The sequence below is a fragment of the Acomys minous genome (genome assembly GCF_964271855.1).
Source record: "Acomys minous genome assembly, chromosome: 8".
NCBI lineage: Eukaryota > Metazoa > Chordata > Mammalia > Rodentia > Muridae > Acomys > Acomys minous.
In genome coordinates, this window is record NC_140489.1 from 107,448,640 (window position 1) to 107,471,784 (window position 23,145).

A 23,145-nucleotide genomic window follows, 5' to 3' on the forward strand; every position below is an offset into this window, starting at 1 on the left:
GCACCTTCTGAGCCCTTTGTCTTCTCCTGCGGATGAGACTGAGATCTCGGGGAGCGGGTACCCCAGTCCACGCGACTCACAGCCCCAATTTCTGGATGCCAAGGCTGTCGGCTCGTTCTCAGGCTCATCTCAAGCTTTCCCCAATTAGGATTTGCTGTCTGACGTCACGTCTGCCGCAGATTGGCTGTTCAGATCTGACACAGAGCTCTGCCGGGGAGAAGAAACTTTTAAAAGACTTTGCCGCCGGGGCTGCCTCTGAGCGTCCAGCGCTCACGGTCGTCCTCGCCCACCCTCGCGGGTCGGCGCCCGTGGCACCCCCGCTGCACCTCGCGGCACCCCGGCTGAGCTAGGGGACCCTCACCTTGCGCAGCCCGCGCCCCTCCCCTCCTCTCCACCCCAACTCCCGCCCCTTGCTCGCCACCGCTCCCGGCTGGGGTCCGTTGCTGCTCAGCCGCCCGCAAAGCTTCCTCCCCTGCGGCCACCCAGTCGGCCTCCACCCCACCGCGCTCCGGCTCTCCACGGAGCCCTTGGTGATACCAAGGGAGCGCGCCGGGGCAGGGCGAGCTGCGCGGCCGGAGACTGCCCGCGATGGCGGGAGCCTGGCTCAGGTGGGGACTCCTGCTCTGGGCAGGGCTGCTAGCGTGGTCTGCACACGGCCGGGTGCGGAGGATCACGTACGTGGTGCGCCCGGGCCCCGGGCTGGCGGCCGGAGCCTTGCCTCTAGCTGGGCCCCCACGGACCTTCAACGTCGCGCTGGACGCCAGGTACAGCCGCAGCTCATCGGCCGCCTCCAGCCGCGCCTTGGCCGGTCCCCCAGCCGAGCGGACCCGTCGCACTAGCCAGCCTGGCAGCGCGGCCCTGCCGGGAGTCCGATCGCCGCTGCCACCCGAGCCCGCGCGTCCGGGGGCGCCCGGCCGGCAGCTCCACTCTAAGGCCGGTGCTCAGCCGGCAGTCACCCGCTTCGCCAAACATGGCAGGCAAGTCGTGCGCTCCAAAGTGCAGCAGGACGCCCAGAGCGCCGGGGGCTCCAGGCTGCAGGTTCAGCAGAAGCAGCAGCTGCAGGGGTAAGCCCGGGCTCCGCCTGCCTCGCGCGCTGGGACCCGCTAGGGCTGGAGGAACCTTCTCCTCCCCGCCGGGGGCGCTGCGGGAAGGGGTGGGCGCGGGGGAAGCCTGCTCACTTTTACTGGCGTTAAACTCCCAGTGCATTGTTACCGGGCTTCGGGGAAACACAAAAGGCAATTATTTCTTCCCCGGGGCGTAACCTCCTGTGCGCAAACCCTTCTGGTCCTAGACTATGGGCGTAAACATGAAGTCACTACAGCGTAATCCCAAGGCATCAATTAAACTTTTTGCAACTCGGTTTTTATTTTGGTTTACCTAATGAAAAAGGGATTGTGAGGGAAAGGCAAGCTTTAAAGACTCAGCTTTCTTCGGGCATTCTGGAAACTGTAGACTTGGGTTTGCTGGCACCTGTGGGGTCGCAGTCCTAAGGTGGTAGGGGTTGGGCTGAGACTCAGCATGGACCGCAGGAGGGGTTGGAAAGTTTGGTTAAGTATTCCCACTGTACTGCTTTCTCCCCATTCATCACAAGCTGGGGTGCAGGGCGACTTAGTTTGGACATTTGGCTTTTCTGCCCCTTAGGGATGGATTCCCAGGGTGATATCTTTGGGGGATACTTCTCTCTGGTGCAAAGTGGGCCAAGAGAATATGCAGAATACATTTGACTCTGTTTTAATGTGAGGTTAAGACAACCATTTATCTGGGGTTTAGTTTTCCACCCTTGGTATGCAGGTCCCTTGGTTCCTCCAGTTTTCCCAGGTGAATGGGCCCTTACCCTTATATTTGAGCAACTTTGGGTTGGGCATCCTGCGTACACTTAGAGCTCTCTCTAATCCAGAGAAACGTGGAAGCAAGAGATTGGCTTTTCAGGAATGCCCCGAAAGCTTGAATTCTTGGGAAGGGAGGATAGCTGTGCTGGACTCAGGGGTCTCGCTTTGTTTCAGGATCAATGTTTGTGGAGGGCAGTGCTGCCACGGCTGGAGTAAGGCTCCTGGCTCCCAGAGGTGCACCAAACGTAAGTTACTGTGCCTACAGCGGCCTTGCACAATGGACCAGATGGGGCTGGGGCGGGGGTGGGGGGTGGTGGTCAAGATGGGGTCAGGGAGGCTCTACAGAGACCTCTTGAAGAAGCAGGTGCTGCCCTCTGGATTTTTGAAATCTGAAATATTGTACAAATATATACATCTGTATAACCTCCAAGGAAGGACTGGGTTTCCAAGATGCCTCTGTTCTCAACTCTGGTGTTTATCACTGTCTTACTTGAGTCAGGTGCTAGAGAAAGAGAGAGAGAGAGAGAGAGAGAGAGAGAGAGAGAGAGAGAGAGAGAGAGAGAGAGAGAGAGAGAGAGCGCCCCATTTGAGGGTAGACCGTGTGCCAGAACCAATATTATTAATTTAAAATGGCACCAACAAATAAAAAGCACCCTTTAACGTGACAGCAGGAGAGGAATGGAAAGCAGGAGTGCGTTCCTGGAATAAGGCAGGAATAATTGCATCCTGGGGACTGAACTTAAGGCTATCCATGTGCTGAGCAAGCTCCCTCCCGATGAGCTACTCATACATGTGCAGCAATACACACAGTCCCCCACCCCTTCTCTAGAATCCTATGAACCAGGCCTAAGAACCAGGTCCAGTATTAGAAGTGTATGAGGCTTTCTGACAAGAGCCGTGAGCATCTGTCCTCTGTCCTTGAGGTCTAGTTATTTTTCAGAATCTTCCTGCACTTGTGGTATTTTCAGTTAATATGCATGCTTAACAGTATATATATTTAAAGATGTATTTATAACACACACACACACACACACACACACACACACACACACACACGCGAGCATTGAAGAACATTCCTTATAAACATTGTAAAGTTAAAGATAAAGCTGAATGTATATTGGGGCACCTTTTGACAAGTTAGCAGGGAATAAAAAAAATTACCTTCTCTCCAAAAACAGTGTTAACATTTTTATTATTTTCAAAATATTTTATATGTATGGGTGTTTTTCTTGCATGAGTGCCTGTGTATTATGTACCTGCCTACTACATGTAAAGGCCAGAAGGGTATCAGATCCTCAGAACTAGAGTTATATATGGTTTTGAGGCACCGCGTTGGTGCTGGGACTTGAACCCAGGTCCTCTGCAGTGCTCTGAACCACTGAACAATGTCCAGCTCCCAAAGTAAGCATTTTTAGATGTTCTTCTTGTAGAGCATAAGGTATTATTATGTAAACTGGAATTGTCCAAAATTTCAGTTGCTTATTGACATAAACTTTGTAAGTAAAACTCAGCATTGTGCCTTGGGTGTAGTGTGGGTTTCATAACAATGTGGGTGAATAAAGACTGGATGCAATCATTCTGATGGCCTTGCTTATTGAAAAATGTCTTTAGTCTATGATGTAAACAGAGGGATTTTAAGTGAATGGAAAGGACCCATCTCTATGCTTTAGGATTTGGCCTAGGATCACAGAGTAATGGCTGGCTTAAAGATCTCCTGAGGACCAAATTCTAGCATCTAGAACAGAAATGCTCTTGCTTGTAGGCATTGTAAATTAAAACTATGATGATGATGATGATGATGATGATGATGATGATGATGATGAGATAGGATCTCTCCACATAGTCCCTACTGCCCTGGAACTCACTATGTAGACCAGGCTGGCCTCAAATTCACAGAGGTCTGCTTGCCTCTGCTTCCTGAGTGCTGGGATTAAAGTTGTGTGCTTTACCATCTGGCTCTATTATTCTGTTCTTAACTTCTTAGATTATACTTGACAGAACTGACTGAAATGTGGCAGCAGAATTTTCCTGGGTTAGGATCTCTTCTTGCAGTAACTTCATCTGCCTCAAAGCTGCTGTGACATGGTTGGCCTGTAACATGGAGGGTCCCTCTGCGCCCGCACTGGGGCAGTGAGGTCTTGCTGTGTGAAGGTTGAACACACAGGGCAGGGGTTGGGAAGATAGCCTCCTTGGTAAAATGTTTGCCGGGCAAGCTTAAGGACCAGAGTTCGATCCCAAGAACCCATCTGAAAAAGCTGGGTGGCAAGGACAAGTGAATCCCTGGGGCTCACTGGCCAGCCAGCCTTGCCTAATTGGTGAGTTCTAGTCCCTCCCTGAGAGACCCTGCCTGAAAAATACAAGGTGAAGGGCTTCTGAGGAATGACATTCAAGGTTGACCTGTGGTCTCCACATGCACAAGTCTGGCACACACTCACACAAACACTCATCCACTCATCCCTCCACACACATGCAAACCAACAAAGCCTGTTGGTGCATGCTCTGAGGTTTTATAAAGATTTCTTGGCAAGTGGCAGAGTGCCCTTTCTGAAAAGGGGGCACCCCCTAAGAGTCCCCCCTTTCTGAGGGCTCAGGGTTCCCAAGAAGCTCTTAGAATGAGACTATCTGGGCAGTGAGCTTTCCCATCGTGGCTTCCTGTTTCTCCAGACCAGGGACACAAGGATATGTGTGTAGCTGGCTTTGCCCCCACAGGTCCAGAAAGTGAGGTCAATGGCCACTTGTTGGTTGGGAGAGTTAGGCTGCGCAGTTATGGCTGGAGCTGGAGGAAGTGGCTGGACTGTGTCCATCTCATGCTATCTTTGACATCCGGTTCCGGCTCCAAGGAAGGAGCTGTAGACAACACTGGAATCTAGGCAGTTCAGCACCACTCTCCTTTCTTGTGCTTTTTCTGCCCAGTGCTAGAAACAGAAATCACAACTTCTTCCAGGAATAATTGTGTTGCTGACACGGAACCCAGGCAACAGAGAACAGCAGTGAAAGCATAGCATTTATGAGATGAATGTTTTATAGTGTGTGTGACATATATACATACACATACACACAGGGAAAGAGTGAGAGCAAGAGAGGGAGGGAGGGAGGGAGGGGTTGGGGAGGGAAAGAGAGAAGCTCATGGAGTCCAGAAGAGGGTGTTAGATCCCCTTGGGTTACAGGGTAGTTAGTTTTCAGTGGCCCAATGTGGACAAACCCAGGTCCTCTAGAAGAATTCCAAGTGTTCTCAATAAAGTGAGAGTCCAGAGATGGGTGTTTTTACTCTGAGCCTAATTCCAGGTATATCCTGAAAAATGAGGGAACCATTGTCTTTAGACGTTACTGGAGTTAGCATAGGAACCATCCATTTAATCTATGGATAGGCAGCCTGATGCCCAAAAAAAGGCTGTAGGTTCAAATGCTGGACCCTTCACTAGCTGAATGGCTTTGAGCAATTCAGCTGGTCTCTCCAATTCTACCTTTTCTTCTGCAGAAATGACTGAACTAAAACCAGGCTCCCTATGTTGGATTGTGGAAGGTGTCAAGGTAAAAAAGAATGGGTATGAAAGCCACACTGAAACCAGGGGCTCTTAGAGCCTTAGTACTGGATCAAGTCAAGTAAACTCTCATTTATAGACTACATGGCTTTCTTCTTTCCCTGTGTATACTGCCTTTATTTTTTAAAGCAACGTGGATGATTTTTTTTCTCTACTATAGTAAGTATCGGTTAACTGAAATGTTTTGGGCCAAACTAGTGTTTGGGACTTTGATTTTATTTGAATATGTGTTTATGTATATAATGAAATATGTCAAGGATGGGAGCCAAGTTCAAACATGAAATTCATCTGTACATATGCCTTATAGATAAGCTGATGGTAATTTTGCACACTATTTTTTAGTGTGCTTGCATTTTGACTGAACTATGTCCATGAAGCCAGGTATGGGATCTTCCATTTGTGGTGTCCTGTTGGACTTAGAATGTTTCAGGTTTGGGATTTGTGACTTTTGTGTTAGAAGCGCCCAATCTGCACTCCCTTAAAAGTCATTGGGTTGTTTTACACCTTTGAATGATTCATTTTGAAAAGATGTTAAAGAAGACTGAGTATGGCCCAGTCAGCACAGTGCTTGCTGTGACGCATGAGGAACTACGCTCGGAGCTTCAGCATTTGTGTCAAAGTTGAGTTTGGCAGTGTGAGCCCACTCCTAGCTCTGCAGAGGTGGAGTGTGGCAGTGTGAGCCTGCTCCCAGCTCTGGGGAGGTGGAGCCAGACAGATTTTTGGAGTTTGTTGGCTAATCTGTCTAGACAAATCGGTAACCTCCAGGTTAGGAAAAACACTATTTCAAACAAACAAACAATAGAAAGCAGTTGAGGAAGATATCCATTGCCTACCTCTGGCTTCTATATACACTCACACACACATGTGTGCAAACTCACACTCACCTGAGCAAACACATACACATGAACTTACACACACACACACACACACACACACACACACACACACACACACCCACCACTAAATACATGTCTCAAGCTCCCTATGTGTTAAAGCTTGTTCCTTGGGGAATGAGACTTTATTTGTGAAATGAATGGGAATTCATGTAAATCATCGCTTCACCAACTTTCATCAGTGTAACTACTACATTAAATAGCAATAATATTAAGATGACAAAACAAATTGATGTGTGATTCCCACCCTCTCTTTTATCCTTCATATGCCAAGATTGAACAACTCTACTTGAATGTGATCTATTACATAAGAAAACAAAACAGCAATGTGTCAACATCATGAAATGTATGGGTAGATTGTAGTGTATAACCCATAGTATTTAGTAGTTATCATATTTTAAGGATAATTTAAAGGGTTTACATAGATTATGTTAACTGAGCCAAAAGAATCTCTACATAAGAGATTGAATGTGTTTGTGGTCTTCTGATTGTTTGATTAATTCAGTGAAGAAAAGAATGCATTCCTTTGGGCCATCTTGAATTGCTTTGAGTTGATTGAAACTTACTTTAAATGTACCATGGGCAAATGCTTCTGAAGATGGAAGATTTAGTGAACCTTAAATTGCAAACCAGAGATGAGAAACATGCAGGCAGCAGACCCACACGGGGCAAAGAATGCCTCTGTGCAGGCACCATGGTGGTCCTGGGGCTCCAGCCACCCAGACCCTGTGTGGATATGCCAAGCTGCACATCAACATGTCCTCTCTCTCTCTCTCTCTCCCCTCCCTCCTCTCTGTGTGTGTAGGCGTCTCTGGGAGTTGTAATAGTAGCATGAGCTATGCCTTTTTTCCATTTAATATTGGGGGCTGTTGGTGATCAAGAGATGGTATCCCAAGTCTTCTCTTTCCAATGACAACATTTATAGAAGGATTTTGTAGCTTAAGGGACTGTCTTTAGAGTGGAAGCATTACACCCCTGATGTGTGATATTTTCCCCTTCTCATTTTTGCATCTCTTCGTCTAAACTACCCCATCATTGTTTCTTCCAGTCTTTTTTTGTCCCCGGAGCCCCTTTTCAGAGTTAGTATGACTGAGAGACAAACTTTGCCAGTGGGTTCAGATCTAATGAGGAGACTGAATGTGGGAACAGAAAACACAAAAGAATAAAGGCGAGGAGAGTGAGACGGGGCTGGCAGGGCGAGACAGAGGGGAGAGGAACGGAGGACAGACAGGACAGGACTCCAAGCGGGTGCCTGGCACGTTGCAGGCCCTTTGTAAATGCAAGCGTGGTTCTTTTATTTACTTAACGGATATCTGTTTAGTTTTTACCATGTGCCAGGTTCTATGAATAGGGGAGAAATGCAGCCAGCTGTAGGGAGTGCAGGGTCTGGTTTTACTCACAGAGCTCATGGCACATCAAATGACTTGTTCTCTCCTTAGGAAGGAACAGAAAATCGATATTCCATTGCTTTTCCATTGGCGTTCAGCCCATACTGCTTTCGGGGATGCGGGCGCGGCGGGGAGGCGGGGCAAACAAAACCAACCAACCAATCAAATAACCAACTAACTAACAACAAAATCTCCGAAAACCAACCCTAGAAAATGCTCCTTAAGTTCCATGCAGGGGATCCCTGGGTATTTGTTATACCCTTAGTGCCAGAAAGGGTGGAGTAGGTTGCATCATTCAGGAGGATGTCGCATATGGAGGTAGGTCGCTGATAGGACTCCTCAGCCTGTCCCCTTTGGCCCAGCTCACTAGCTGGGCTTGAGAGAGAGAGAGAGGCCCATGATAATCACACATTTTTCTTAGGCCTGCTATGGCCATTGGCAGATGCTTTGCCAATACATCTGCCGCAAAGTTTACCATAGCAGCTGCCTGGAGGGTTGTCCTGTCTGTGTCCTGGGCTCTGACCCCAGTCCTGGGAGCTGGGGTGGGAAGCCCGACTGGAAAATCTTGTCACGTGGCACAGACACAGAAGTGAAGGCCGAGAAGAGACCCCGGGGTCAAGTTCACACTGGGGCAAATATGTGTTCTCAACACTAGTTAAAACAAACATTTAGGAACCATAAATTCTGTGTCATGGTCCTGGTGAAGACTTCATGGTGAGACACTCCTCCAGCCAGGGCTGATTTGCATGCAACAGTGGATCCCAGTCTGTTCTACAGTGTTGAAGCTTTCTGACTTTTTAAACAAGACCCTTGGCTGCTACAGGGCTTTGCTGTTTCTGACTTTGCCACTTATTGCTGAGACTATTCCAGACATACTCAGACTCATCCCAGTATATAGATGACATTTTCTTAAAATGCGTATTTTTATTTTTTTATTTTTTTTCCTTCCAAGTACTGGTGAGGCAGGAGCCAGGATGACTCGGAGCTTGAGGGGCTATGTCACCCATTTTGATCCTTGACCCTGTCAGGTCTTACAAGGGGCAAGTGTGGTGAAAGTTAATTTGCATGGGACCTCAGACATGACAGGGCTTTTTTTTTTTTTTTTTTTTTTTAAATCAATAGCACTGTGGGGTTTGTTGAGGCAGGCATGATCTGTTAGCAGTGGCGATCAGCGCCTTACTACCTAAATTGACTCCCTGGGTTTTCAAGCTATGGTGGTCTCCTCCTCTGTGACAGAACCACCCCTCCCAAACTAGATGTCTTAGAGCAAAGAGAACTTACTGTCTCACAGTTTTGGTGGCCAGAACCTGCCAACCAGGGCCTGATACGGCTGGCAGCTTCTAAGGGCCACTCCCATTGCACGTGACCATTTCTCTTTGTGTGCCTCACACATGGCCTCATCCTGTTTCTGTCCTTCACTGTGTCCAGATTCCTACTTCATATAGGAAGCCCACTCAGATCCGTGCCCCCTCTCACCCATTTTTACCTTGCCATTCCCAGCAAAGATGCTCCCTCCAAATCAACTCGCCTTCTAAGATACCAGGAGTCAGGATTTCAACTTATCTTGCTTTGGGGTCGGGAGAGGGGAGCACAATTAAGCTCAAGCCTGCTGTGCACGTGGGCAGGAGATGTGAGCTACACGGAGATGGTTCCCTCTGGGCATCTTGGAGGTTTCCTTGCAGTGTCTGAAGACTTCATTGCTCTCCTGCCAAGAAGCCTTTGACTATGGATTGAACTTGGCTTCTTCCCCCATGGTGCCTAGGCATGTTATGAGAGACAAGGCGATCGTTGTAGGTGATTTGTTTATGCTTCTGGCCGTTTTTTTTTTTTTTTCCTGGCCTGCTTTACAGAGGTCTGGATGAGTGATTCTCAAACAGGAATATCTAGAAGGTTCACGGCAGGAGCTATTGTTATTGGGCCAGACATGTGGGAGCGCCAACAGGTGCCCCAAAAGTAACACAGTTCCCGCATGGGGATGCTGGTCTGGAAGGAATCTGATCCTGGAGACTGGTGTGCCACTGGTGTGGGTGATGAGAGACTAGGGCCGCACTGAGACAGGAACCCCCTGCACTTGGAGTAGCTCAGTTTTGGGCAGAGCTGTGGGTGTGCGTGTTCTTTTCCATCTTTTAAACAAGTAATTTAGTTAGTTCCATCTTTGCTGTATGTGTATGATTTTGGTGATATTTTGAAATTTGGAAATTTGGAAATTTGGAAAAGTTTTTAATAATACCTAGATGATTAAAAGCTTGTTATAAAATTTTCATACTTTTGTCCCATTCTGTCTCCGTCTGTCTGCCTGTCTGTCTGTCTGTTTCTCCCTATGCTCTGTATCTGTGCCACAATGCAGATATGGAGGTCAGAGGACTACTTGGATCTCTCCCTTCACCCTGTGGGTTCTGAGGACTGAACTCAGGCCAACAGCCTGTACTGTCCAAGGTGGCCCACTGGCCCCTAAGGTGTTTTTTCTTTTAATTTTCAGTTTTAAGCACTTTAACTCTCATAAGGGTATGTATATAGTGTGTGTTTCTATTAAACATACCCCTTTAAAAATAGGGTTTGTTTGTTTGTTTATTAACGATTTTATGTGTATGCATGTGTCTACATGAATTTATGTTAACTACCTGAATGCAGGAATCTGTGAAGGCGGAAAAGCACCGCATGCCTTGGACCTGGGGTTACAGGTGACTGTGTGATGCTGTGTGGCTCCTGAGAACCAGACCTGGGTTCTTAGCCAGAGTAGTTGCTAAGGCAGGAACTCTTAATTGCCAAGCCCTCTCTCCAGCCCCAAACACTCTATTTTTAATTATAAAACAATTTAAACACACAAAGCCAGTAAGTAACGTACCTAATGGCTGGCCATTAGCGATATGCTTTTAAAAGCTCTCTGATGTACCAATTAAGCACAGTGATTTATAGTGGAGGGAGAGACTATGTATGATCTTATTTGGCTTAAATGTATATTTTACTAGTAATGTCTCCTGCCTTTTAAGTGCAGAGAGAATAATACATAATTTCTTGGTGTCATACTAACTGTTTGGGCACTCGTGGAAAAGTACACAGGAGCCGTATTTGGTGTGTGTGTTTTCCTTTGCCTATAATTTGCTGAATTAATAGCTACTGAATATGGACTGAGCACTTCAGGTAGCTACAGTCCCCTGTACTGGGGATGTGTACAGATCATGTGGCTGTGAGACAGCAGTGCTCCTGGGAACTCCCTCCTCTCCGGCCTCACTGTGCTGGCTGTGCTTTCTTTTCTCATTGCTTGCTCTCATTTAATTTGCCTGAATTAGAGGCTGTGCGGCTCTGTTCTGTCTTTGGAGTTAGAATACAGTGCTGGGAACTTGACCTTCGTGTTCTCTCTCTTCTCATGTGACTCGGGGAAACTTCTGAGAACTGAGCAAGGCCAGGTTAACTCTATGCAACCAGGTAGGTATAATAGCCTATCATTCTGAGGCCTGAGGTCAGGGTGGGGGACTGTGTGAGATGACGCATGAAAAGCGCATGGAAAATGCCCCCCATCCCCCAAACCCAATTTGACATCAGTGGCTCTCAGTTGCTCTGGTTTGCTCAGGGCTGCCCCCTTCTGGTCCCTCCAGAAGTATTTTGGTGAACAGGCTCACCCTTAGTTGTTCTCAAGTGTGGTGGTTTTCCTTTGCTCGGCTCTGCACATGGCTGGGCATCTCTGTGGCTTGATCAGCATTGAGCTCCCAGGAAGCAGGTTTTTCTCTGTCACTTTGTATGTAGCCAGGCTGCTGGGGTTGCCATAGCACCAGTGCTAATTGAGTTGCCTAGAATTACGTTGACTGGCAAGTGTAAGTTAGTGGGTTAGAGATACAGTCCTGGGAACATCCTGTGAGACGGGGCCTTCTCCTCTGTTTATTCTTACCTTTTGACAACCATCTCCATTTGCTTTGCCTTTCTCCATGTGTTTATCCTGGCTTGTCAGACACTGTTGCTTATGCTGGCTTTTCAGGGGCACACACCTTATTCAGTGCCCGCCCCCCCTTTCTCTCTGTAAGGCCTCCCTGGCATAGCCCAACCTTTAAGAGGACTTTTCCTTTCTCCCTGCCAATTTTAGAATCTTTCTGCGCAACATCATCTGATAGAGATTTGGGACTAAGTAAAATGAATGTTGTATGATTTTCCCCTGTAATTTTAGATCCCCAAATACCGCTCTTGGCCAACTATACTATTCCCTGTGGCTTTTTTTTTTTCACTCCACTGCGTTTGAGTAATATTGTTGGCATGAATGTCAGTAAACAGTTTGCGAAATGTTGTGTTTTGTAAATGAGAAGATGGATGGGCTGGTTTTTAAGTATATGCTCTTGATTCTGTTGGGCCAGATGAAAGATGAGTTTGGCCAGTGCGTGGGGTGATGGGGTGCAGGGAGATGTTGTCATCCGAAGTAGGTGAGGTCAGCTGTCCTGCAGCCACGTGATCCCTTGCTGCTTAGGAATGAGAAATATGAGAGCAGAGAGAGAACTTCAGAGGATTTTTGGAAGTGACTCGAAGGGGAATCCTTGCATAACAGACAGGAGGTAGAGACACCAGAGGAAAGGATGACTAAAAAAAAAAAGAAAAAGAGTAGGGAAAATAAAACAATTTCTAAGTCTTTGTAGACATGTGGGTATTTCTTGTGGTGTTACTCAGCAGTTCCAAGATGGCGCCCAGTTCTCCATGAGTTTCCACTTGCTGTTTTTAATAAGAAGGACATCTCCATCCTTTTGTCTGTGTGCCATATGTCTGTCATTTACACACTGTAGCAATGCATAGTTGAAACTGGCATCTTTGAAACTGTGTTTTAAAAGCATTTGAAATTGGCTATGGTACACCATTTTACCTCGACCAGTTATTGGCTCTGTGGATGCAACAGTGAGGAGGTTTCAGCCTCTGCAGATCAAGGGAATCCTTGCACGTCTTCCTGACCTTCCGACAAGGGATGGAACCATCCCTTCCCAAACCTCACTCAAGTCCTTGTTAGGAGTTTCAAGCACAAGCTCCCTTTGTTCTCTCAACACATTTGATGTGATATCTCAGCCCCTGGTGTGTCTGGCCTCCCAGCTGGAGTATGAGCTTAGGATGGGTAGATGGCTTCCCAGAGCCGTCATTCGATCTCCAGTACTCATTAATGTAAGTTTCTTTGGAATGAGTGAGTGAATGTGTAGGCCTCTCGGTTGTACTAGTGGTACCAGGAGGGGGGAAAATTCTAGAGTGATTGGGGGGGGGCAGTCAGGGAAGGTTTCTCTTGGGTAGTGACTTATGACACCTGTATGATATGACAAGGTCTGGGAGAGAATGCTAGCGGTAACGTGCTGGAGTAGAGCAGCCTGGCCCTGTTGGACTGTTGCCAGAGAGGCTTACTGCAACACACAATAAGGTGATTCAGATTGATTTCATTTATTTTTTAAAAAGTCAAATTAGTAGGGAATTGTTGCGTGGTATTTTTAGGTCATTCTGCATACTGGGTCCAGCTTCATTTTGTGGTCAAGAGCAAATGCAGTGAGGTTCATGACTGCACTGCATGCCAGAGCGATACACAGAGAATCCAATGCTGATAAAAGGGCTTTTATGGATATTCCGTGACTATTCTTCTCTGGATTGTCTTTGTAATGTTTATCTTGAAGAATAGGGTGTATAAGACCCACCTAGTACCTGTGGGTTTTTTTTCAGAGATTGAGGAACTTCTGTTTCAGTCTTTATGTCACATACTGAGTTTACTGGTTCTTGGACACCTCTGGCTTGAAATAAAGCAAAGATTTCTAACTCCCCACTCAATCCTCGCCCACCCCTGTGCTTTGCTTTATTCTCAAAGCAAATGCAAAGGCAGTCCTTCCCTCAGGGGACCCTGTTGCCCTCTTTTTTGTGACAGTGCAAAGGTTAAGTGAGTCCAAGATTTCCTAGTAATTGGAAGTGAAATAATGCAGACGATAAGTAAATTAAAGGCAGTCACTGTGTTTTTGTTTTACTTTTTTTTTTTATCCATTAGGAAGTTGGGCTGCCCAGCAGCACTGTGTATACAATAGACCCTCAGTGAGGGTTCCTGATTAATAAGCACTCTAAGTCGCATTTGTTTCTGAGTGGAAAACCAGATGAAATTCATTTAAATCAACGGATACTGGGATTATGTCATTAAACAGCCTCTTTTCTTACAAGAGAATGTGAGTTGTAGCAGGCTTCCCTGTGCAGCAGTTTGAAATGCCGGCTTCTCAGCGTTAGAGGCTCTTTTGGATGGTGACACCGCCTTCATTCCTTCCTTTGGTACAGATTGCTTGAATGCAAGCCATCAGCCATTGGCCTCGTCTTTCTGACCGGCTGTGGGCCAGTGGCACCAGCTGAGCTGAGGGGTTTGCCGAGATGTGAATTCTCTTACCTCGCGCGGGTGATGCATGCTTTTAATCCCAGTGCTTGAGGATGTTGAGGCAGGAGGATGGCCAGTTGGAGAACAGTCTGGCTAGATAGTGTGTTTATGACTAGCTTGGGTGGTACAGGAAGACTTAGTCTCAAAGTAACTAAATAACAGAGGCTGGTGAGGTGGTTCAACAATCTACAATGAGTCCTGCTCTTGCAGAGGAGCGCATCTGAATTTGATTCCCAACACCCAGGTCAGACAGATCACAACTGCCCGTAACTCCAGTAACCAGGGGGAATTCAATGCCCTCTTCTGGTTTCCATGGGCATTGCACCCACATGTGAATCCCCCTCCCCCATATATATATACATTAAAAAAAAAAAAACCCAAAGAACAACAACGCAAAGCAAAAAGTTGAATACCACCATCAACAATGGTGGAAATTCACAATTTTGGGGCTGGGGGATTTCACAACTCTGGGGCGGAGGTGGGGTTCCTGTGTTTAGCTTGTAAAGGGTACACATCTTACTCCTACTTGCTGCCCCCAAAACAAGAAGAAGAGGAGGGGAAGGAAGAGAAGAAGGAGAAGGAGGAAGAAGAGAATCGTATAAATTCGTCAGCTCTAACAGGTCTAGCAATCAGCAGGGATGGGGTTGGGCCTAGGCATCTGCGTTTTCAGTGACCTTCTGCAGGCAACCAGGGGCTAAGTGTTTTTCTCCTCACCTTTCTAGACCTGGCCTTCCTACTATGGTCATTACTGGAGGATGGAGAGAGAACAGAAAATCAGTTCCTTTGGGCTTAGACCTCAGGGCTTTGATCTTTTTGTTTTCTCCTCTTCCCCTCATTTCTGCTTAAGGATGAGTCTGCACAGCACAAAGCCTAGTGGGATGGACCGTTGTTTTTTTCTCAGTCCCAGGAGGGAACGTTGGAGTGTGAACAGGCATAGCCATGTATGTTAAGGACATTTTTAGGCTGTACGCTCACAGAGATCGAAGGAACCATTTGTGGTCCTGCAAATACATCTGTAAAATGATAGCTGTGCTTTTTTCTGTATTTGTCGTTCTCATAATTGGTCCTTTACATGGGAGATGCTCAAAGCATCCGCCTCTGTATTCTTCAAAGCTGTGTTTATGAAGGTGCAGAACCCAGATTCCCTGGATCCGAACCCCCCTTATGGGATATATACCAGACGTAGATTTTTGGCTCCCTGCCACAGACAGGCCTACCAATCAGAACCGCTAATGGGTGACTCCAAGGGCCCTCACTTTTGCAGGCACCCACCTCTCTGATGCATATTCATACTCAGAGGCCCTGCATAATGTGTACTTCCTGGAATAAAATACGTCAAAGGAGAAAGACACTAAGGAATTGAGACAGTGCTGCTGTTACTCATTTTTCTCAAATAGTTTAAGACTAAAGAGATAGCATCCGGCCAGAGCATGCCAGATGCTGCCTGGAGGGGGATGGGGGGACTCTTCCATGTCAAGATCAGGATATTCAGGTTGAGAGAGAACAAGGTAATAAAAATGGGGCAAATGCCCCTCAGAGCTGAAGCATGGCATCATACTGGCCCAGTCATGGAGGGTTCCGGGGGGAACACATCAGATGTTTGGGAACAGCCCAGCTAAGAGTTTCTGCAATGATACATCCTTTTATTATATGTGTATTTAGGAGGGGAGTGGCCTAGTATTTAAGACCAGGATCCTTTGTAGAAAGAACTGAAGGGGTTGCTGTTTTCCTTCTATTGAATAGACTGTTTCCTCATGAGTGTGCCTTTAACATTTAAGATGATTTTATGAGTATAGGTGTTTTGCCAGCATGCACATATGTACCCCATGTGTGTACAGTGCCTGTGGATTGTGTGTGCAGTATTCACAGTTGTGAGCCACAGTTTGGGTGCTGGGAATTGGACCTGGTTTTTTTTTTTTTTTTTTTTACAGCTAGTGTGCTAACCTCAGCACCATCTCTCCAGCACTATGTCTTTTTTTTTTTTTTTACATGTGTCTTGCTTTTTTTCTTTCTATAATATAAATTAATACACAGGTACTTTGCCTGAATGTTGAATAAAAAAATAGGTCCTTTAAAAGTGTCTGTTTGTCTTTAAGTAGAAATGATGTGTGTGTGTGTGTGTGTGTGTGTGTGTGTGTGTGTGTGTGTGTGTGTGTGAATACTTGTACATACATGAATGTGTGGGTCAGAGAACAACTTTCAGAAGTTGGTTTTCTCATTCAACTTTTATATGGGTTTTGGGTATTGAACTCAGGTCAGCAGGCTTGTTCAGCAAGTGCCTTGACTTGCCGAACCACGTCCGCTGGCCCTATTTGTCATTTTAAAATTCATTTTGCTGAGAACAGAATTGGGCAGAAAATAGAGTCCTCCTTAAGATCTTAGTTTCCATTTACCTACAGCCCCTCCCACCATCAAAATATTTACACCCGAGTGGGACACTCATTACCATTAGTGAGCCTAGAGAGACACACCATCATCCCGTCACAGTCCTTTATGAGTCTGTTATACATTAGGGCTCGCTTCTGAAGTGCTTACTGTGGATTTTGACAAATGTGTATAGTGACAGGCATCTACCACTGTGGATCCAACCCAACAGTTGTTCTGCTAAGAGTCTGGTTGTGTTTAACTATTCCTTTCTCTCGTGTAACCCTTGGCAACCGCTGATCCCGGCTCCATAGTTTTGTTTTTTCCAGAGTGTCACATAGTTGGGATCCTGCCTCCTATGTAGCTTTTTAAGATTGACTTTTTCACACAGTGTGATTCTGCCACAACTTTTCGTGCCTTGCTGGATCATACCTTTTTAGCATGAGATAATGTTCCATTGTTTGGCTGTTTTATAGTTCATCTAGTCACTGACTTAAGGGCTTTTGGGTTGTTTCTAAGTTTTGAGGATTATAAATCTGGATGCTACAATATTTTTGCTTAGGTTTTTGTGTGATGTAATTTTAAATCCCATTTGGGGACACACCAGAGGGTGTGGTTGCTGGATGAAATAGTTAGAACATGGATAGATATTTTTCTTCTAAGACACTGAAGCTGGCTTCTAATGTGGCTGTGCCATTTTAGAGTCCCATCAGCGGCAAGTTAGAGTAGTTTTGCTCTGTGTCTTTGCCAGCATTTGATAGTATCAGCTGGATTTTGTCCATCCTAATAGCCATGTAGAGAAATCTCCGTTTAATTTTCATTTGATAAACGAGCTAGAACAGTGAATATCTTTTCCTAATCTCACTTGTTTTCTATATAACTTTAATAAGGAGCTCTTTGGGTTTTTTTAAGTTTGGATGATGGCTCCTTTTCCTTCTTTGTGGGGGTTGGGGGTGGGGTGGGGAGCTATAACTTTAATAAGGAGCTCTTTGGGTTTTTTTTAAGTTGGGATGATGGCTCCCTTTCCTTCTTTGTGGGGGTCGGGGGTGGGGTGGGGAGCATGCCATGACAAGCATGTGAAGGATGGAGAACAACCTGAGGGAGTCACTTTTCTCCTATTATGTGGGTCCCTAAGATCAAAATCAGGTCCCCAATCTTGGCAGCAGCTGCCTTTACTTACTGAGCTATATGGATTGCCTCCTTTTCTTATTCTCTTATATACAATGTAGATTTAATTAACTAGGTGACTAATTAATTGTGTGTGTGTGTGTGTGTGTGTGTGTGTGTGTGTGTGTGTGTGTGTGCGCTTGTGCCCTGGGACACAACTATAGATCAGAGGGTAACCTGAAGGAACTAGTCTTTCCCTCATCACTCCCCCACCCCCCACCCCCCACCCTGTATTCTGGGGGTTGAATATAGGTAAGCTGGAGCAATGGCATGTGTGTTAGCATCTTGCTGGCACTCTTTTTTATTTTATTTTGATTTTGATTTGGTTTGTTTTACTTTTGTTGAACCAGGGTCTTGTGTAACCCAGATGGTATCTATTTCATCAGTCCTGGGCACTGGCTTTTAATTCCTGATGCTCCTGCCTCAGATTTTCAGGCTCTGGACATCTGGACTTGGTATGGGAAGGCAGAATATGAAGAACAAAACTCAACACGTGTTTAGACTTCTAAGCATCCTTGAGGTGGTGGTGTCACCCACCTTTAATCCCAGCACACGGGAAGCAGAGGCAGGCAGATCTCTGAGTTCAAAGGCAGCCTGATGAAGTTCCAATACATCCAAGGCTACAGTCCGGAGAAGCCCTGTCTCTCTGCCTGCTGCTCAAAACTTAGATTTGACTGCTAGGTGCTTGGGGAAGTCACTACAGGACTCTGGAAGCGTCCTTGGAGAACCCTTCTCTTTAACACAGTCTTAGGTTAGATCATTGGATCACAGTTTGCCAAAAGGTCCCTAGAGAGTTTTCTGAGACACTTTAGGGCATTTTTATTTTCGGGTGGGGGGGGGACATTTGGGATTATGAAGAAACCTCCATATATTCCTATAATGAATTTAACTTTTTAGGTCACTCAAGAGAGGTCTCCCAAGAACCTCCATCAGGGGATGCCATTTGCAGAAAGCACATGCCATGCGATGCGGTGAAACTGTAGAGAGGGTAGCTCTGTGCACAGCTCGGAGTCCGGCATTTGTCAGGAGAGAGAGTCATTAATACCCTCATGCCTTCTGAGGTTATCACGTCAGTCACAATTCCAGCATGGAGGGAGAAGAGCCTCCTCCCACCCCCGATACCCACCCCACCAGCTCCAATTGGAGGAGCTATTAGTAGTTGATGGCCGCTGAGGGTGAGAGGGTCACTCTCATTCGGTGACGTGTCCACTGGTATGTTGCTCATACCCCACTAAGCATGTGCTCACACCCTACCCACGTACATACGGGCAGAACGAATTTGACTCGGGTTTTATACTAATAATGATACAAATAAGGACATGAAATTCAGAGGCAGACGGGGTAGGAACACAAGGAGAAGCTGGAGGGATGCCGTGGTGGACGGACGTGCAGGATCAGTACACATTGTACACATGTACAAAACTTTCAAACAATAAAAAAATATTATTTAAGCCAGGTGTGGTGGCGCATGCTTGTAATCCCAGCACCTAGGGAGGCAGAGGCAGGAGGATTGTGGCCAGCCTAGTCTACAAAGTGAGTCCAGGACAGCCAAGGATACACCGAGAAACCCTCTTTCAAACAACAAAAACAAAAGGACCAAAACAACAACAACAACAACAACAACAACAACAACAACAACAAACACCAAACCAGCCAACAAACCAACCAGTAAACAAAAGGGAGACACGTGTGTGTGTGTGTGTGTGTGTGTGTGTGTGTGTGTGTGTGTGTTGTGTGTGTGTTTGTCTTCAGCCAGATGCACCTGGATGGGACAGGGTTCTCTGTTTGGCAGCATTGCCAATAACTGTAAGTATTCTGCAGTTCCAACTTCTAGTGGTTTTGGCCAAGTCAATCTCTTTCCGTGTCCCATCCGATCACCCCCCCTCCACACACACACACTTCTTCCATACCTCCCTATGTTCTGAATAAATGTTGGGATTCCCTTCGTCTTTCCTTCTGGCATTCACCATTGCTCAGGTTGGTAGAATTAAGGCTTTGTAGGGTCTTCTGATCCTGTGAAATCTGATTTCTTGGTGGTTCCCCAGAACAGGAAAGCAGCCCGACATGTTGGAGCTCAGCTGCACCTGACGGACCAAATTGAGACAGCTCTGCCTCTCAGAACCCCTGCCTCCATTGAGTGGAACAGCAGAGTCAGGAGAGGTGTGGGACTCTGAGTTTTCTGCACTCTGCCTTTCTCTATAAAGAGTCTGGTAAAATTCTGTCAGTGTTTCCCTTAGGGTCTGACCCTAACTCACAAGGCATGCGCTTTCTGCTTTCTTGACAGGAGTGCTATAGAAGGCTGGGTGTAATGGTGCACCCCTACAATCACAGTGCCCTGGAGTGTATGAGGTTCTAGGCTATCCTGGGCTACATAGTGAGACACTGTCATGGGGAAAAAGTGTATTATAAATATTGGTTATAATTGATCTTACATTTTGGATAAGTTATTCTATTTTTTTGTTAAACGAGCATGGATATAATTATTGAAGTTATTTAAAGTATGGAAAGGCACAGGTGTTGACATTTAGGATGCAGAAGGCACTCTGTTGTTTGAACAAGTGGTGTACATGATGGAGCTCTGTTGTCTGGTGGCGTGCAACAGAGTCTTTCTTTTCTGAAAACATGACACTGTAAACTGAGCCCTCGCTGTGCCAGGCCCTGTGCTGTGCCAGCTGCCCCACTGGGACATAGGTGGCTCCCTACACTTTATGGATGCACAGACTTCACGCAGGGTTCAGATCCAGAGCCAGCCTGTTTTCATCTCTACTTGTCCTGGCCTCCCAGGATCCGTGCAGACTACAGATGGTGTTTGTCCTGCTTGGAGCTCAGCTGCCATGCCTGGCGATGTTTCTGTGGGAAAATGAGCCTCAAATTCGCACTCGGGATTCCAGTTGGGGGGAGGAGTGTGTCTTCCCACCCTCCTGGAGTTGAGCAATATTCATCTGGTTAAGCAAGCATGTGTGGGGTGCTTTTCACCAACATCAGGGCTTTCTCGAGGAGCTTGCATTCTTCCTTGGGGTTAAATGCCCCAGGGTACTCCTCTTTCTGGTCCCTACTGGAGCGGGCCTGGGCATATGAAGGGTGTGGATACAGACTCTGAAGGATGGCTGGGTTCTTTCTGACTTTCCGGGTCACATCATGAGTGTCACTTACCACTTTCCTTGCTTGTCTGGACACTCAGGGAAGAGTTTCTTTTTGTACTTTTTGTACTTTTAGTCCTCTTTGCATGCCCGGCCTCTACTCCCCCATGCACCTCTAGCTTTCCTGCCAGGGACGACATGCTAACTCGTGTCTTTTCTGAGAATCTTTTCAATTGTCGGTTGTAAAACTTCCAGTGCAAAAATGTCCTTTAAGTCTGCCCTGTGCCTGCTGCATGATGGGCACTGAGCCAGTCCTATTGGGATGAACGAACGCCTCATCGTGTCTTCTGAGCCATTGAGTTGATTACGTTTGCCTAAGTATAAAATTTCCCCTATAGACTCATTTATTTGAATACTTGACCCCCAGCGGGCAGTACAGTGTTCAGAGGTTGAAGAACCTCCAGGAAGTAAACCCTAAGAAGTAAGTTGCTGGGGCTTTGCCCTGAGAATTATAGTCTGGATTCATTTCTTTCCCCTTCCTACTTCCCCATCTGTGCAGTGTGACCAGCAGCCTCAGATTACGGCTGCCACATGTTGCCTGTGATGATGGTCTGTGCCTTCTCACTGGGAGGCAGAACAAGCCCCCCTCCCTTAACTTGCCATTTGACTGCAGCAACAGAAAACTAACACACCTTATAAACACGAAGACTTGAACTGGACTTGTAAGTGCTTTGTGGGGAGTCCAGACTCAGCTCTCAGGGTTAGAGAACCAGACTGGTGCTCTTGGGGGTGCTGCTGGGGAGGGAATGGACTGGCGGAAGCCTAATAGAAAGGGAGTCCAGACTGGCTAGGGGACTAGAAAACTGCATTTTGCGATGGAAGAGAAAGTCTTGCATGGGAGGCATGCTGGATTGACAGACTGTTGTCAGCTATGCTTGAGGAGATGAAGACAGACAAGCCGTCATCCCTCACCCATCCTGCACCCAGAGTGATGAGTGTGTGTGTGTGTGTGTGTGTGTGTGTGTGTGTGTGTGTGTGTGTATATACACATACTGTGACGCTGCCTCTAGAATGCCTCTGGCCATGTTCGTAATGGAGAATTCCATGGTTCCTTTGTTTTAGACATGTTCCCCTCAAAAGATGTCAAGTCCTAATCGCTAGGACCCGTGAATGACATCTTCGGTGGCCAAGACAGTGCAGCTAAGACTTGCCTAAGGATGATCCAGGGGAACTCTGAGTCTCATAACACATTTACTATAAGAGACAGGGGGAGATCTGATGGAGGTGCAGAGTTGGAGGCAGAGATTCCAGTGTTGCAGGCACAAGCTAAAGAATGCTAGCAGCCACCGTACCCAGGAAAGACTAGGAAGAGGCTCTCTCTAAGAGTCCTTGGAGGGAGCCTGGTCCTGTGGCCCTTCCAACACTGTGATTCCATCCCACTGAGATGAATTTTCGATTTTTAAATCTCAAGGACTGTGAGAGCATACATTTTGGTTGTTTTTAGCCAACCAGTTAACAGTAATTTGTTAAAACAGCCATAGGAAAACAATATACATTTTATTATAGTTGAAGAAAAATGAAAACTTTTAACTTTTAAATAGCCTTTTTTTATTGCTAGAGAACTTTATATATGTATATAAGACATTTTATATTTGCATATACTCCCCCATTTATTCCTCTCCAATTTCTCTCATCCGCCCACAATAGCTTTTCCTCCCAACTTCGTGTGTTCTTAAAAACAAGCAAACGAAACATTGAGGCTACTCAGTGTTGTCTATATGAGTGTGGAAACCTCTCAGGGGCCGGGCTCCTGAAGAAAAATCACTTCCTCCTCCCTACACCCTCAGTAGCCATCAGTGCCCATAGCCTCTCTCAGAGCGAGGCTGGAGTTATCATCCCCTCCCCATGCACACTATCAACCCTTTCCTGGGGTGGTCCTTGGTTGTTGGCTTCCGTTCTTGTGTTTACTGCAATACTGCACCCACTGAAGTGTCTTGAGTCAGGTGAGACTGAAGATGGATGGTCTCCATGCATGACTACCACACTGGGGGTCCTAGTGAGTACCAGGAACCAGTGATGCAGGTTATAGCGAGCTGGCTCTTGACTCTGAGGTGATGACCAGTGGTATGGATTATAGCCTGAGATGAGAGACCTCATGGCATGGGGCTGAGACTGAACATGGGCTGAGGTTTTTCAGGGACCGTTTTCTGTATCAGCAGCTCCTACTGGACGGTGTTAGTGCCAGGATGTGAGCAACAGGCATGCCTGTACCATTTTACCCAATTCCCAGTATCCAAAAGTTCATCCACGCCCTTTCAGATCTTCCCTTGTCACCTTCCACCTACTGCAGAGATCACTGAGCCTGTGGTGGGCACATCCTTCTGGGAAACCGCTGTGCTGATCCTGTTGTTTATTCTGTTCCCAACAGGGAGATAATTATCCCTGCAGGGCTTAGAGTAAACAAAATAACACTCGGGTCAGTGTTTCTTTGTGTTGTTGTTTTGTTTTAAGGCAACGCGTTATA

At 46.6% G+C, this 23,145-nt stretch overlaps 1 protein-coding gene across 5 annotated transcripts in view; it reads left to right on the forward strand.

The window, feature by feature from the left end:
• The first annotated feature begins 218 nt into the window (after nt 1-218).
• LTBP1 (latent transforming growth factor beta binding protein 1) overlaps nt 219-23,145 on the forward strand; it is a 381,021-nt gene continuing 358,094 nt past the window's right edge. For 3 of the 5 annotated variants that reach the window (XM_084793788.1, XM_084793791.1, XM_084793792.1), the window contains exons 1-2: nt 220-1,064; nt 2,004-2,074. In XM_084793788.1, coding sequence (XP_084649914.1) covers nt 589-1,064; nt 2,004-2,074 — 547 coding nt within the window. In that variant the 5' untranslated portion in view covers nt 220-588. Of the gene's footprint in view, nt 1,065-2,003; nt 2,075-23,145 lie in introns of all 5 variants that reach the window. The other 2 variants (XM_084793790.1, XM_084793789.1) reach the window with 1 other exon arrangement.